The sequence below is a fragment of the Ixodes scapularis genome, unplaced genomic scaffold, assembly GCF_016920785.2.
Source record: "Ixodes scapularis isolate PalLabHiFi unplaced genomic scaffold, ASM1692078v2 PGA_scaffold5__190_contigs__length_132052651, whole genome shotgun sequence".
NCBI classification, from domain to species: domain Eukaryota; kingdom Metazoa; phylum Arthropoda; class Arachnida; order Ixodida; family Ixodidae; genus Ixodes; species Ixodes scapularis.
The window spans coordinates 14,565,664-14,578,945 of record NW_024609880.1 but is presented as its reverse complement, the minus strand read 5'-3'; the positions used below and the strand labels follow the sequence as shown (position 1 = coordinate 14,578,945).

Sequence of the window (13,282 nt, the reverse complement as noted above, 5' to 3'; positions counted from 1 at the left end):
ACATTTTTTTCTTTTATTATAACTTAGCGGTATATCGAAACTTTCTGCTCGTAGCGCAATCGCACCAATGCTGAAAAATTCCGCATGTACTGGCTAACCGTCATCATCGTAAGCTCGACTCGTTTTTTCGAGTTCACATCAAACAAAACTAGGTTCCTTCTATGAAAATACGGTGTACCGTTAAATACCGGGCACGCGCGCACTCAAACTTTGGAAATAATCGCAAAAAAATGGGGGATAGGTGCTTGTCCGGTCGTCAATTTTACATATAAATGTACTGTGCGTATTTTCTCAGATCTCACAAATTTGGTAATGGGCGCTTAATGTGGCATGGGCGGATGCACGGTATTCTACGGTATGTCCAGGCAGTTAGCAGCATCCTACGCCTTGGTAAGCACAACCGCGCGTTGTGAAGTCCACCACCGGCGTGGCACAGGGCCCCGTCCTTACCTAGCATGTCGTCATATGCAAGGAATGTATACTCCGTTCGCCCCTAAGCTGAGACTAGAATCTCCGCCTTCAGTGCGAGCTCGCTGGCTTCTGCAGTGCTTTGGTTGCGCGTGCCTGCGTGATCGCACTTGTGTTAGCAAGGGCAGAAAGTTTGCGTTGAAGGCGGAGCTTCTAGTCTCAGCTTAAAAATGAATGGAGTATAGTCGAAACGCCATTGCCATTGCTTGAAAAACTGGATGTAAATAAGCTAATTGCACGAAACCGCGGTATCACGAAACCGTTGCAAGTAAAAAGCTACAAAGCATGGTGTAAACAGACCTTTACGCGAAATGAGCACCGTTTTTCTCTTTTACTGCTACTTTTATTACTTGGCGTATACCGGAATGCGACGCCGTCGTGTTTCAATGTGGCCGTGCATGGGGATATAGCCATGGAGTTATTATAATATATGCTAAAGGTTGCGAAGACCTGACAGTGTGAAGTTACTTGAATGAACATCATGTCTGACCACGCCTTTTATTCTAGTGAGGAGGAGTACAGTTCATCGAAGAGAATGACGAAATAACGGTGGCGTCCGTCCCCTGTTGTGGTTCGACTTGAGTATGAAACAACGGCGGGTGGCAAAGCAGAATGCCTGGGGCGGACATCTTGTCTCGTGTGCGACCGGGCCAACCGCCAGACTCTGACTGGCCTTCGTTCAGAGCATCAAGTTTGCAGAAATACAGTAAGTATTATTTTGTACTGTTCCTTTTCATCTAAAGTCCTGATAATGTGCTAGCACACGTTTTTGATCTGCCCTCTGTTAGCATGCTTGACCAGATTAGCTTGCGGCAGTTGCTCAATTTAGTTAGCTCCATAATCTTCGTAGTGACACATGCACAATTACAGTAGTGACCGAGTTTTTCAATACGCTACTGGTCACAAAACTTTCTCGTAATGCTGTGGGAAAGCATTGCATGCTGCCAAGAACGGCCGTGGTGCTGTCCTATTCTGGAGAGGTTCGACGGACAGCTTAGAGTGTTGTTTTTAGGTGCAGCAAGTTCGCTTCGGCGCTGTGCTGTGCAGCTTCTGTTTGTACCTTGAAATGTTGTACCAATGGCCCGATTTTGGTGTTTTGTGAGATTGATATCTCGGCAGGCTTGTACTGAGGGAGCTGACCTTTCTTTAACAGACACGTCGCCTGCTAACGTGAGTAAAGAGGGAGGGTTTGTCTGCCCTAGAGTGTCATTTGCTGCGGGAAACAAGACGCCGCTGCGTCGTCTGCTACCAGAACCGAAGAGAGGTGGATCATCTGTTACACACTGTATGCTGCAAGTGAAACGATAGAAAACAAAGTTGCTTTGGGAACTTCTGCTATTTAACAAGGGGTGCAATTGATGACCTGTGCTTTTTTTGGAAGTGCCAATTCATTCTAAAGCGTCATATGCCTAGGCGCGAGGTATCATGTGACCACAGAGCAGCCGCTTGCAGCCAATTTCGTTTTCTATATCAGGGCAAGTGTTCTTAACGGGATTCTCTCCCATTCTTAGACGGTTGATAGTTAAAAAAAAAGGCCGTCCTGAAAGCCCAGAAAATGGCAGTTCCAACAAGGGTACAGGCACCAAGCTAGGCCTAATAGGCACGGACCTATATATGAGATTTTTAAACTGGTGCTTATCGCAGCCAAGCGCAGCGCGTCTCGCGTGCGTCGCCGACGAATCAGTATTTTTATTTCCTTTGATTGTCAAAAAACATCATAAAACTTTGTGGGAGCATTCATTTTGACCATACAAGCCAAAACTGAAAATTGGGGCCGTGTCTCCTTTTCAGAAAGTTTATTTGATTAACACATTTTTTTCATTACATTTATGAATATTGCATACAAATTATAATGTCTCTTAAAGTTTTACAAAAATTTGAAACACTCACTGTGTCTGGCAACCGTTCCAAAGCTACCCAAACCATCCGAAACACCTGAAGGTTCAAGCGTTCTTCTGAAACTTCCCGAAACCCAAGTTTCTGAAAAAGTTTCTTCGCATCATCAGTGCATAATGTTGATTAGCAAAATGGATAATGCTTTCTTATGCCTTGGTTATCTTGCAGGCTTCGACGCTCAGCTGCTTAGGCCGTGATAGACCTGCACATCCAGAATGGGCACCTACAGCAGCAGAACAGGGAACTGCAAGTCTGTTGGGCAGGTGCTCGGGCACGTGGTGTCTTTCAAGCACCAGGGAGAGCAGGCGAGGCCTGGGGAACAGGTGACGCCCCAGGAACTGGCCAGGCCTGAACCACCCGAGCTGTTCCTGATGCCTCTCCGCAACATGGAACAGCTTAGTGCTGCAGAAGCGCAGCTGAAGAACTTCACCAACAGGACACTGCCGGTATTTATGTGTCCCCTTTTTCACAATATTAACGTGTATAAGGCTGCGATTCTTACTTTGTGGTTTAACTTGGGTTATCTGAAGATTTATGCAAATGGGGTTGGAATGTGAACTGAAGCCTTTTACTGTAATATTTCAAATGGATGCCCACCCAAACTATGTTTTAAACACAGTCAGTGGCAAATTAAAAATGAGTAAGTTGCCGTCCCTTCATTACGGGCCTTCTGTTATTTATAACAGCAGAGTGCATGCACAGCCAATGCACATCGGAAGGCTATTTATTGTAAGGGGTACCCTTAAACTGAACCCTGCGATAGAATTGTGTCAAGGTGACGCAACGCCAGTTGCACGTTTTGCAAGTCAGCTTTAGTAGCCTGCGTAAAGTTTTTGCAATTGTTAAACTGCGTTTCATAGAGGCTACTGAAGGGAGAAATAATGGACGGTGGCCACCAAAAATTAAATATTTGTGCTTCTTTACATTTTTGAACAGTTCTTTCCACCCGAAGGTCGTGTAGACAAGAGGCTTCATGTGCATCCTCATTGAACGGCATTTTAAGTCTTTTTCAACTGCCGCTTCTTGAAATATTTTTAAGTAGAACATTTCACAACGGGGGAAGTAAAATCGCCCAACACATTTGCCTTTGGGTGCTTACAATATGTCAGCCTGCAAATAATCATAAATCATGCTGATTTGCTACGACACTTCTGCCCGTTTTATCCTTAGAAGTTAAATTCCGCACCTGCAACAACTCTCGCCGTGAGTATGTGTGTGGAGCACGCGCAAACCTGCCTGCGTGCTTTTTGTGTTTAATGCTTGCTTGACAGAAGGATCGAGATGCTGTAGTATATTATAGGCTTCTTTTGGTTTTGTTCCTGTTCTCACTTGAGGCTATAGTCAAGAGATCTAAATATTTAGGGCGATAAATTCATTTGCGCTTTCGACATCTGCTACAGAAGTAAAGGTACATGCTTGAAAATAACTTTTAGCCTGGTCTAAAATCGCTTTTGAGCGTGCCCACCATATGCGTATGCCCAAACAAATTTGTAAGGGATTGCCAGATAAATCTTAATTCCATCTTTACTTTACATTAGTAGTGCATTTCCAAAATGAGATGTTAACCAGTTCTAACCGAAGGTCACCCTATGAGAGGAAATCAAATTTTCCAAGGTGAAAGAGTAACTGTCATTGCATCCGCTACTTTAGTCAGGGGGTGTGAGTGCATGCGTAGCTGTGTCTCCAGGCATAGCATACGGTAGTCGCACAAGCGATTATTACACGAGGCGAGCTTGAGTTGAGTAAGTTGGTTCATTGGCCTACAGGGCCACCACTGAGTCAGCACTAAACAAAAATATGGAAAGGTAACTACTCATACTGTGCTGCTGTTGCCATTTTTTGCAACTATGATGACGGTTTTGGTCAATTCCTGCCTTTTTATGCCTTTTTCAATTCCAGTCTTCGTAAAGTCGTAAAATAGGTGATAAATTTGCAGGGTGACTAACCGGCAGCTAGACTAAGCTTTAACAAAGTCAAGATGCGCAGGGTCTTGAATGCACTGTTTTGAGAACCACATACATTATTAAAATTACTGAGTGGATGCTGATGGGCAAAGAGGATCCATCAAAACGTTTGCACAGTTTGAACGTTGCAACGAATTTGACTGACTATTGAGATTTAGCAGAGTATGGAGGGAAATATTCTGGTTTCGTCTAAGACAAGTAGAGTTGCCATATATTCTAATATTTTTTATTCTCTCTCTAGTAAATATTGTAAAATTTTGATGCATGTATGGTGTGGCTTACTGCATTTACCTGGGCATTCACATTCTCTTACTTGAGACATGTTCATACCATTGTATCTGCATATAAATAACTTTAGTGACATATTGAGAACACATTTTGTCTTTCTAGGAGGGGCAGCTCGTGTCTCTAGGAGACAGCAAGAACCTGCAGAAGGTGGTGCGAGAGATGGTGGGACGCCTGTTCTCAAAGCAAGTCCAGGAGCAGTTCTCCGGCCCTTCTGGGCTACCAAGGAAAGTCAAGGTTCAAGGACGCCATGATGTGTAAGGCGGTCATCGGTAATGCATATTCTTTACTAGCTATTAAATTGATGGTATCTCTATTGGAGCTCAATAGACAAGCACAATCTTTGAAATATGTTGACAATTAAAGGGAAACTGAAACACTTCTGGACAAAAAAACGAGTTATAGGTGACTTCTGGCGTATTTTTGTCCTGTGAATCTGAATATCGCTTTCGTTTTCCCCGAAGGTGTAACTAGACGCGAGAAAACACGGAAATCCTCAGAGCAGCCGTGACGTCGTACTAGGATCTTTGGGGCGCCAAGCACGTGTCGCTCATGTGGGCGGCGCGTGCAATTGCAAGCTTGCTAGTTGTATTTTTCCACACTGACGCCAGTTGTGGTGTCTATTTCTGACCTTTTTTCAAATTCAAGAAAAAGGTCAGAAATAAATTTTACAAATTTATTTCTGACCATTTTACAAATTCAATTTTCCGAAAACTCCCAGCATGACGTCACGCCCCGGGAAGGAGGGGCTTCAGCTGTACTTTAGAAATTAATTTCTGCAGCCTCCATGCACCAGATTGAAAAAATAAACTCGATATTCGTGATCCTGGAGGCCATATCAAGACGATTTTGGTGTTCTTCCTCAAATACAGAACAGCTTCAGTTTCCCGTTAAGTCTTGCAATATGCAAAATTTAAGTCGTCAATTCCTGTCATTTTTTTTTTTTTTTTTTTTTTTTTTTTTTAAATTTGACTTGCATTCTCTATTATGAATATCTCCTGTGTTAGCATTCTCGGAACCTTCATACTGAAAAGCAGCGTTTTGAAGGAACTGTGAAAAAAGGTTTTTGTTGGTCTTGTTTTGTTATCCTGTTAGTTTCCAGGTTGAAAATCTAATGACGACCATTTAGAGGCCTTGGTCTGTAGAGTGTCAGTTGGGGAAGTTTTGCTCTTTTTTTAGCCACTCATCTCTGCACCCCACCCCGTCTCGCCCCCCATTTCAGATTAATAGGATGTTGCGTGAAATAGCCATATGCCTCCGTAGAATCTGCACCTTAGCGTGGTAGCCAAACCCACAATCTCCACCTCTGTGGTGCTCTCTTTCTGTCACCTTTGAATTGCAGGCTAGGTGAGGGACCCATATTTACACAAAGGAAACGCTCGCAAACTGCAGTGTTTGAACAGCACCTTGTGTGTAGCTAATATGCAAGATATTGGCTTCCCCTATCCCTCAACTAATCTGTGTGATCTGACAATTCTCTTTACAGGTGCCATACAAAGTCGCACTCGTGCAGCGTGGACGCGGTGCAGAAGTGGCTGACGGCCAGGGAGGCGGGCAAGGGCAATAGAGTTAAAAAGACGGACACTCCACTGGTGGTTCCAACCGCCTTTGACGATGAGGGACACTCTGGCTGAGGAGCTAGCTGCTATGGGTGCACGAGTCACAATAAAGAATGTCACGGTAAAAAACATTTTGTATGTTCCCTTCTTGTACTACCCACAATATGCATCTGGGCGACAGATGAATGGGACATGTCGTCTCAACGAGTATACAGTAATTGCCATGAGTATACTGTATACATGGAGAAAGTCAATTGTTCACACAGAATTGTTTCTTAAAATTGCACGAATACTAAACCGGCTTTTTTCAGTTCAAGTCCGAAAAACATGTTAAAAACGGTCAGCACCCATAAAAGATATGAAAACCAATAAAATGGTTTGGACTGAGAAATTTAGCATTTCCACGTTTAAGTCAATTTGATCTACTGAGAAGTTGGCTGTTCAAAAATGCAGTAGGATGTCATTCCTGGGCTTTAAAGCCTGACACAGCTAGCATTCTGCTGGTTCTATGCTGGGTACACTGAATGACGCATACGCTGGTGCTAATCCGCAATTTCGCAGGCACTGACCCGCAATTACGCTGGCACTGATCTGTTTTTACGCTGGGACTAATCCGCAATTGGACTGGCTCTGACCCGGAATCACGCTGGCACACTGATGGTTTCCTACCGTACCACCGGTTCCATGCCGGGGATCTGTGTCGGGAGCTCGCTGGGAACATCCCGTATTCCCGGCATCCCGGTTTCCCAATAAGGTCCCGGTACCGGCCGGATTCCGGCATTGGGCCCGGCCGATGTCGCCCCTTGGGGCGTTTCCGGTACTGGCCGGTATCGCTATCCCGGCAGGCCAATACCGCCCCATCCCCAACCCGGCGTGTTGTGCTACTTGGGTAAGTGTAGGCTTTGAAAAAGGACCCTACTTTGGGGAGTTGTTTCTTCTTTCACAGTGCAATGATGCAACATGTTTTTAATAGAAATGAATGCCGAAATAGAGTATAACAGGGTACCCAAATTTAAAAAAAATCGAAGGTGGTGTTTTTTTTTTATTCGCATTGGAATATTTCTTTGTTTGATTTTTTCCCATGTTTGCCTAAATATATTGTAACTATTGTGTCACTCAGATACTTTATTTATTTTTTCAATAATAGCCATATATTAGTAAAATAATGTCTGCAAGTTATGTAATAATGATTAAATTATTTCATGAGATACAGATTTCCAAAGTTTGCCATTTGTCGTTCGAGCAGGCATGTTTGGCAATTTTTAGAAAACTAAATAAATTTTTAATAAATAATATTACTTTATATTACAAGCAAGTTGTACCCATAGTTTGTTTGTAAAAAGTTTTAAAATTCTCCTAATTTTATTGTTTTAATTATTCACTTTCAAACTTGCCCCCGCCATCAGTGCGCGTTATTGCAACTGTCCACCTCTCCTTGCCTTACGATTTTTCTTGTCTCCAAATTTTTTTTCTGGTCAAAACTAAGTGTGGATTCGTTTATACCAGACACTAGACAATGTCATATAAAAACATCAGTTGATTTAAAAATGTCGACCAGCCACCCTTTGGTCGATCTTATCTGAAATCACCCTACAACAACTTCGTCATGCGGACACCCACATACCAGTGTCTTATAATATTGGCGACCTTGTGTTACTCAAGACACCAATTCGCCAGTCTGGAAAATGTGAAAAACTCCTACGTAAATTCACCGGTCCATATCGCGTCATACGTCGTCTTTCCGACATAAACTACGAGCTGGTTCCAATATCTCCGCCCCGCGACAACCGCTCCAGACCATAAGACATCGTACATGTCTCCCGCATCAAGCCTTACTCGCTCCAACCCTAACCACTCTACAGTACCGGATGACCGGCACTACCACCACCGGGGGGAACTGTTACGAAGACGACGACGCACATGTTTGGGAAATAGGGGCGCGCGCTGCATGTTTTGGCCACGCGAGCTGAGAGCGATTCGGCTGTTCCGCCATTGATCGCCTCTGGTCTTCCCACATCACACCATCAAATACGTATATATATATATATATATATATATATATATATATATATATATATATATAAAGGTGAACATACTGAAAACCTAGGCAATCTGAATCATCAATGATACCTTAGGTGTTTAGAGGTTAAAACAACAAACGAAAAGTTACTTTGGGGACAGGGAGTATCGCACCTGTGATGTTCGGGCATTATAGGGATAAAATACTTCAAACCACTATTCTTAAAACTGGGAGCTAAATATAAGCATCATCCTTCGACGACACGGAAGAAAGCATGAGCCACTTGTAGGTTCACGAAATGTTAGATGAAGCATATTTCGTCCTAAAAGATTCTTCTTGCTTCCAAAATAATTAAGTGTCTATATCCGCTCAGTCACTAAATCTCTCTTATAGGTTCCGCTACTTTCACTACCTCAATATTATTCAATACGAGAATTACGCGAGCCTTCAACAAAGCTCGCAAAAGATTAGGTTTGGCTTTTACCCGACCGCATGTGAAAATGTAGGATGTACTTTAAGCACACGGCATAAAAAAGAGCGTTTTCTTACCTTCGCTAAAATTTTAGATGTGCCTCTCGTTGATATGTTGAAGTTAAAAAAGTGAATGACTTCGTACTATCCGGAGTTGACGACAAGGGCTTCGAGCACTGTCTCTGAAGATAAATCAAAAGAAAACAGTCCTTTTTCTCCTTAGAGGACCATATATTTTCTTTATTTCAATCACGATGAAAGTGTTGACAGAGACATTGCAGAAATTTAATCTTGCAGTGCATTTGGCCGCCATCTAAATCTTTCAAATTGCACACATCGCGAACAGATTATTGCATAAGCTTATTTAGTGTATTACTTATGTGACTGATCGTTCTATGACGCTTGACAATCCAGGAACTTCGCAATAGTCGGCTAATTTCAGCACATATTAAAAACAAGATATTATGATTCTTAAGTTTTATCTTTGTAAGCAAAGTAACAACGAACTGATTCAATATGATGTTACGCGAAAATGGTGATGTTTGCTTCTTAAAAAGTAGCTATTACCGCACTTTGTTGGGTTTGATTATGATGTAGATTACAAAAGTTTAGTTGTCAAATGCATTCTCAATTTGGTGTTCCGACCGTGTGCGTGCCACGAAGATTTTAATTACATCTCCCATTGGTCTTTGACACATGTAACGTGAACAAGAAGCTCCCAAGGATAGAGCTGGCACTTTTTATTTATACCTCCACACATTTATTCTAAGGTTGTTGTTTTTTGTAACTAGGCAAGCTTCCAGTCCCGTACATAATGTCACCAGATAAGTTCCAGCCAACAGTGATAAAGAACCATACCTCTGTCATATGTACTCTAGCTAATAACAGCATACACATTGTTTTGTGCGACTGTGAGAACTTTGCACTTCGTCGACGAGTGACATTTTGTGAAGCAACTGGAAGGATTCACAATTTGAGAAGTTCTACGGATTTGCCAACATTTACATCAAATATATATCACGGCTATGGTGATAGCCATCATATATATTTATATATGTAACGGCTGTAGTCTGGTGTAAGAAGAAAAACACGTTTTCATAAACGATAATGAAAAAAATATTACGCGATACCCTGTAAGTTGACAAGTGAACCTTTGTTTACTTGCGCAGGCATTTTTAGAAAAGGCCGAAATGTTGAAAAATATATAATTTTATAAAATAAACTAGTATTAAAAAATTAATTGTGTACCGACCTAAAAAAAACTTTCTATTGTAGGACACTACGGTACAACCTGATGCTGCTCCTGATGTCATATAAGATTAATTTTAAATGACGTTGTTGTATAACAAATGTTTGCCCAAAACGTTTTGTACAGCTTTCTAAGATGTTTCGATGTAGTATAAATTCAGGTTTTAGTAGATGACTGGTATTTTCCAAGAATCCACTTCCGCGCAAAAAAGGTCAATTTTAGACTACAATTAGGCTACATGGAAAACTACAATTTTAATTGTAGTTCTCCATGTTTTCAAACGTATTTTCGTCAACCAGAGAATAATTTTGTTGCGAACAGCTTTAAAAATGACCAAGCAAGTACCTTTATTAAATAGATACAGCAACATCTTACCATTAAGCTTGTATCTGGATTCCATGCAGCCTGATGTAGGATCATCGTTGTCACGTACATCTCTCATTGCGTTGCCAGACACGCAAACAACTGGTGACTAATAAATAAAAATTCCGTCGGTATATTTTTAATTCCAAAAGCAAGCGTATGTTTGTTGAAGTGATAGTTTCTTTAGTCCAACCTGCCAATATTTGTTTGGGATTTCTGCTAATTTATTAAAAAAAGAAATAGTATGATGTATAATCTTGAAATTGAGGCGGCCACTAATCGTTTTTGTTTTTGTCCCATTTTTTTTTTACGGTTACGTAATGTGCTGCAACAGGCTGGGTGTTCTGAGCCCGGTTTAAAATTCATTTTGCACGTGTCTAACAACTAGGAAATATCACCATTAATAATTTTAGAGAGACCTTTTTAACACAATTAAAATTTAGCAAAAGGTTCGAGTACATAACGTTATGTGGCGATTGAGGCTCTCGAGAACACGGACACCCAATGCTTTGAATTGGTTGACACTGGTACGTGGAATAAACGAATAGAGAAATAAAATAATTTACCAGTGCTCTGTGTAGGAAATCGCCAACTAATAATTAAGCTGGCGACGTTTTTGAAAAAAAAAAAAAGAAACGTCAGCGAAATATATTAATTTCAAGTAATGCACCGGCAGACACTTTATAAAATATTGACGATTCTGTGTATTCAATTTCAGTCAAGCTTTAGCTTAAACCTGTGTGGTGACAACAATTGATGGTATTTAAACATTGGTTCCTTAATGTTCGCACAAAGATGCGGAGATCGTAGACCTGTCTCACCGCTAATAAACAGTGCGAGAAATCGGAGTCGCTTTTCGCTAAATCATCGTGCACAGTTCCCTTATTTTTACAACAATCCATACTCTGCTTTGTCAACTTCTAAAGTTCAGAGGTGGTCGGTTTGTCCCAAGCCATTCCCCTTCTTAAAAGCGAATGAGCTCTGGGTTGGCGGTGAAAATGCTCTCAGATGATGTTAAAGGGGTATTCACACGAGGGAGAAATCCCGGGGATTTCTCCCCGGCACGCGCATCCCAGGACGAAAACGTCAGGCTTTGCGATGTGCTAAAGCCTCGCGTTTTCATCTCGTGATGCGTGCGTGCCGGGGAGAAATCCCCGGAATTTCTCCCTCGTGTGAATACCCCTTAATATGCGATCAACTCTTGAGGCAAAATATTTCCAGCTTAGTTCTAGAAACGGTATTAGTTCAACATGCCCTTCGTGCGTACTCAGATCGAGGGGTTAACATTTTTTTTTCTCCGAAGTCGAGTCGGTTCAACTGGTTCCCAACCCCACTTAATAAGACAGCCGAATTGACTGACATTGATGGTTGGTCACAGTTCTTCACAACCCCTTTGCGGTCATGATTGTCCAGACGTGGTTATCGAGATCACTGAGCGCAGGCTAATTCGACGTTTCCATCAACAAGGGGGCAGTGGCGTGGTCCAGTCATTCCTCTGGGGATCATTGTACACGGTCCGTGAAAGCCACGACAAAGGGCTTAGCCTTAGAGGCACGTCTCTTTCTGGATAACCCCTTCGAGAAGGTTATCTTCGCTCGTGTCGGCTAGTGCACCGCCGTCCGAGTCGGCATCGTGGCACTCCCAGCGGATCGCATAGCCTCCGTTGAGTTTTCGCTGGCTGCCTCTCTTGTCCTCGGGCGTCCGCTTGGCTGGGTCCTGGTACTCCGGAATGGACATCCTCTTGACCGCACCCAGCGACTCCTGGTCGGCGTTGCTCAGCAGCCGCTGGCTCATCCTACTCTTGATTGAGTTTGGAGACGGGCTCTTGGCTACGCCTTCTCTCCTATCAACTGTGTACAAAACAAACGAAAATAGGAAGGGAAAGAGTGTTAGGCAGAAGATATAGGAGTGGAACTGCAACCTATTGCCGTGAACGAGAGTGTCGATGGGAGAGTGTGAATAATTGAAAGGGAACCCCCATGCAGCAAAACTAAGGACAGCCGCTCTCATTGGGTGTGCTCCCTTAATTAGCGCTCAAACGATGCCAATTTTCAGTGAAGAATACCGATTGAAGTTCGTACAGTCCATATTAGAGTGCATGAATGGTGTTTCAAATTGAAGAGCGCTGTTTTATCTCTAGCGTCAACACTGCCAAGAGAACCGGAATATATCGGGGATTTTTCTTTCACCACGAAGGCTGTGATTTACGCGGAGCTTTTCGATTCGTACCGTTGATGGCACATTCCTAGTGCAGACCAAACATAAAGAGAACACGCCAATCATGTCTCATCTTCTGGGAGCACAGTCCTGTTGGCAGCAAAAACGCTACGTCCCAACGTAGAGTTCAGTGCAACAGCCCGCGCACGGCAAGCACTTGTTCGTGATCAAAATTACGGCTGGACAGTGAACATCGCATTTTCGACAGCCGCCTATGCATTGTAGTGCGAATGGGTAGCGACAAGCGTGAACACCTAGGCAAGAAAAATGGGTACGGTATCCCCACTTTAGCCGCGATTCCGACACTAAGCAAGCGTCTTCCTCTGCACCGGCTGTTTCATTAAGCTCCTCGACATTCTGGAGCAGATCTTCGGCTGCCTCTAGGATAGCGGTCTTGTTAAACAAAACATCGTTCTCGTGCTCAATAAATTCTTGGTGAGCAATGAACATTATTTTTAATGCATATCATGCGATTAGCTTGATATGCATTATTTTCGTGTATATTGTGCACCTTTTAGTAAAGCTTTGAAGTACTTTAATTTTACAAACATATTTAGATATGTATCCGTAACCAGTTCAAAGCCACACCACAAACGAATGAACCATAGGTATGACCAAATTGGCTGGCAATCATTTTTAATCTTGATTATTTAAGCACAGTCATATTGATGAAGTTTGTTTCCTAAATGGCCATGCGTGTTGAAAACTAGAAAGGTTTTAGCGCAAAAAATCGCCTTCATCAATATTTAAAACACGTGTTATTTGACTACTTACTATTTATTCTAGGTTT

The 13,282-nt window shown here is 42.5% G+C and overlaps 1 protein-coding gene across 1 annotated transcript in view; it reads right to left on the bottom strand.

Annotated features, from left to right (window-relative positions):
- Positions 1 to 11,820: 11,820 nt before the first annotated feature.
- Positions 11,821 to 13,282, bottom strand: part of LOC120850149 (parathyroid hormone/parathyroid hormone-related peptide receptor-like) — a 258,878-nt gene continuing 257,416 nt past the window's right edge. Inside the window, exon 13 of the mRNA XM_040222557.1 lies at positions 11,821 to 12,125. Coding sequence (XP_040078491.1) covers positions 11,821 to 12,125 — 305 coding nt within the window. The remainder of the gene's footprint in view (positions 12,126 to 13,282) is intronic.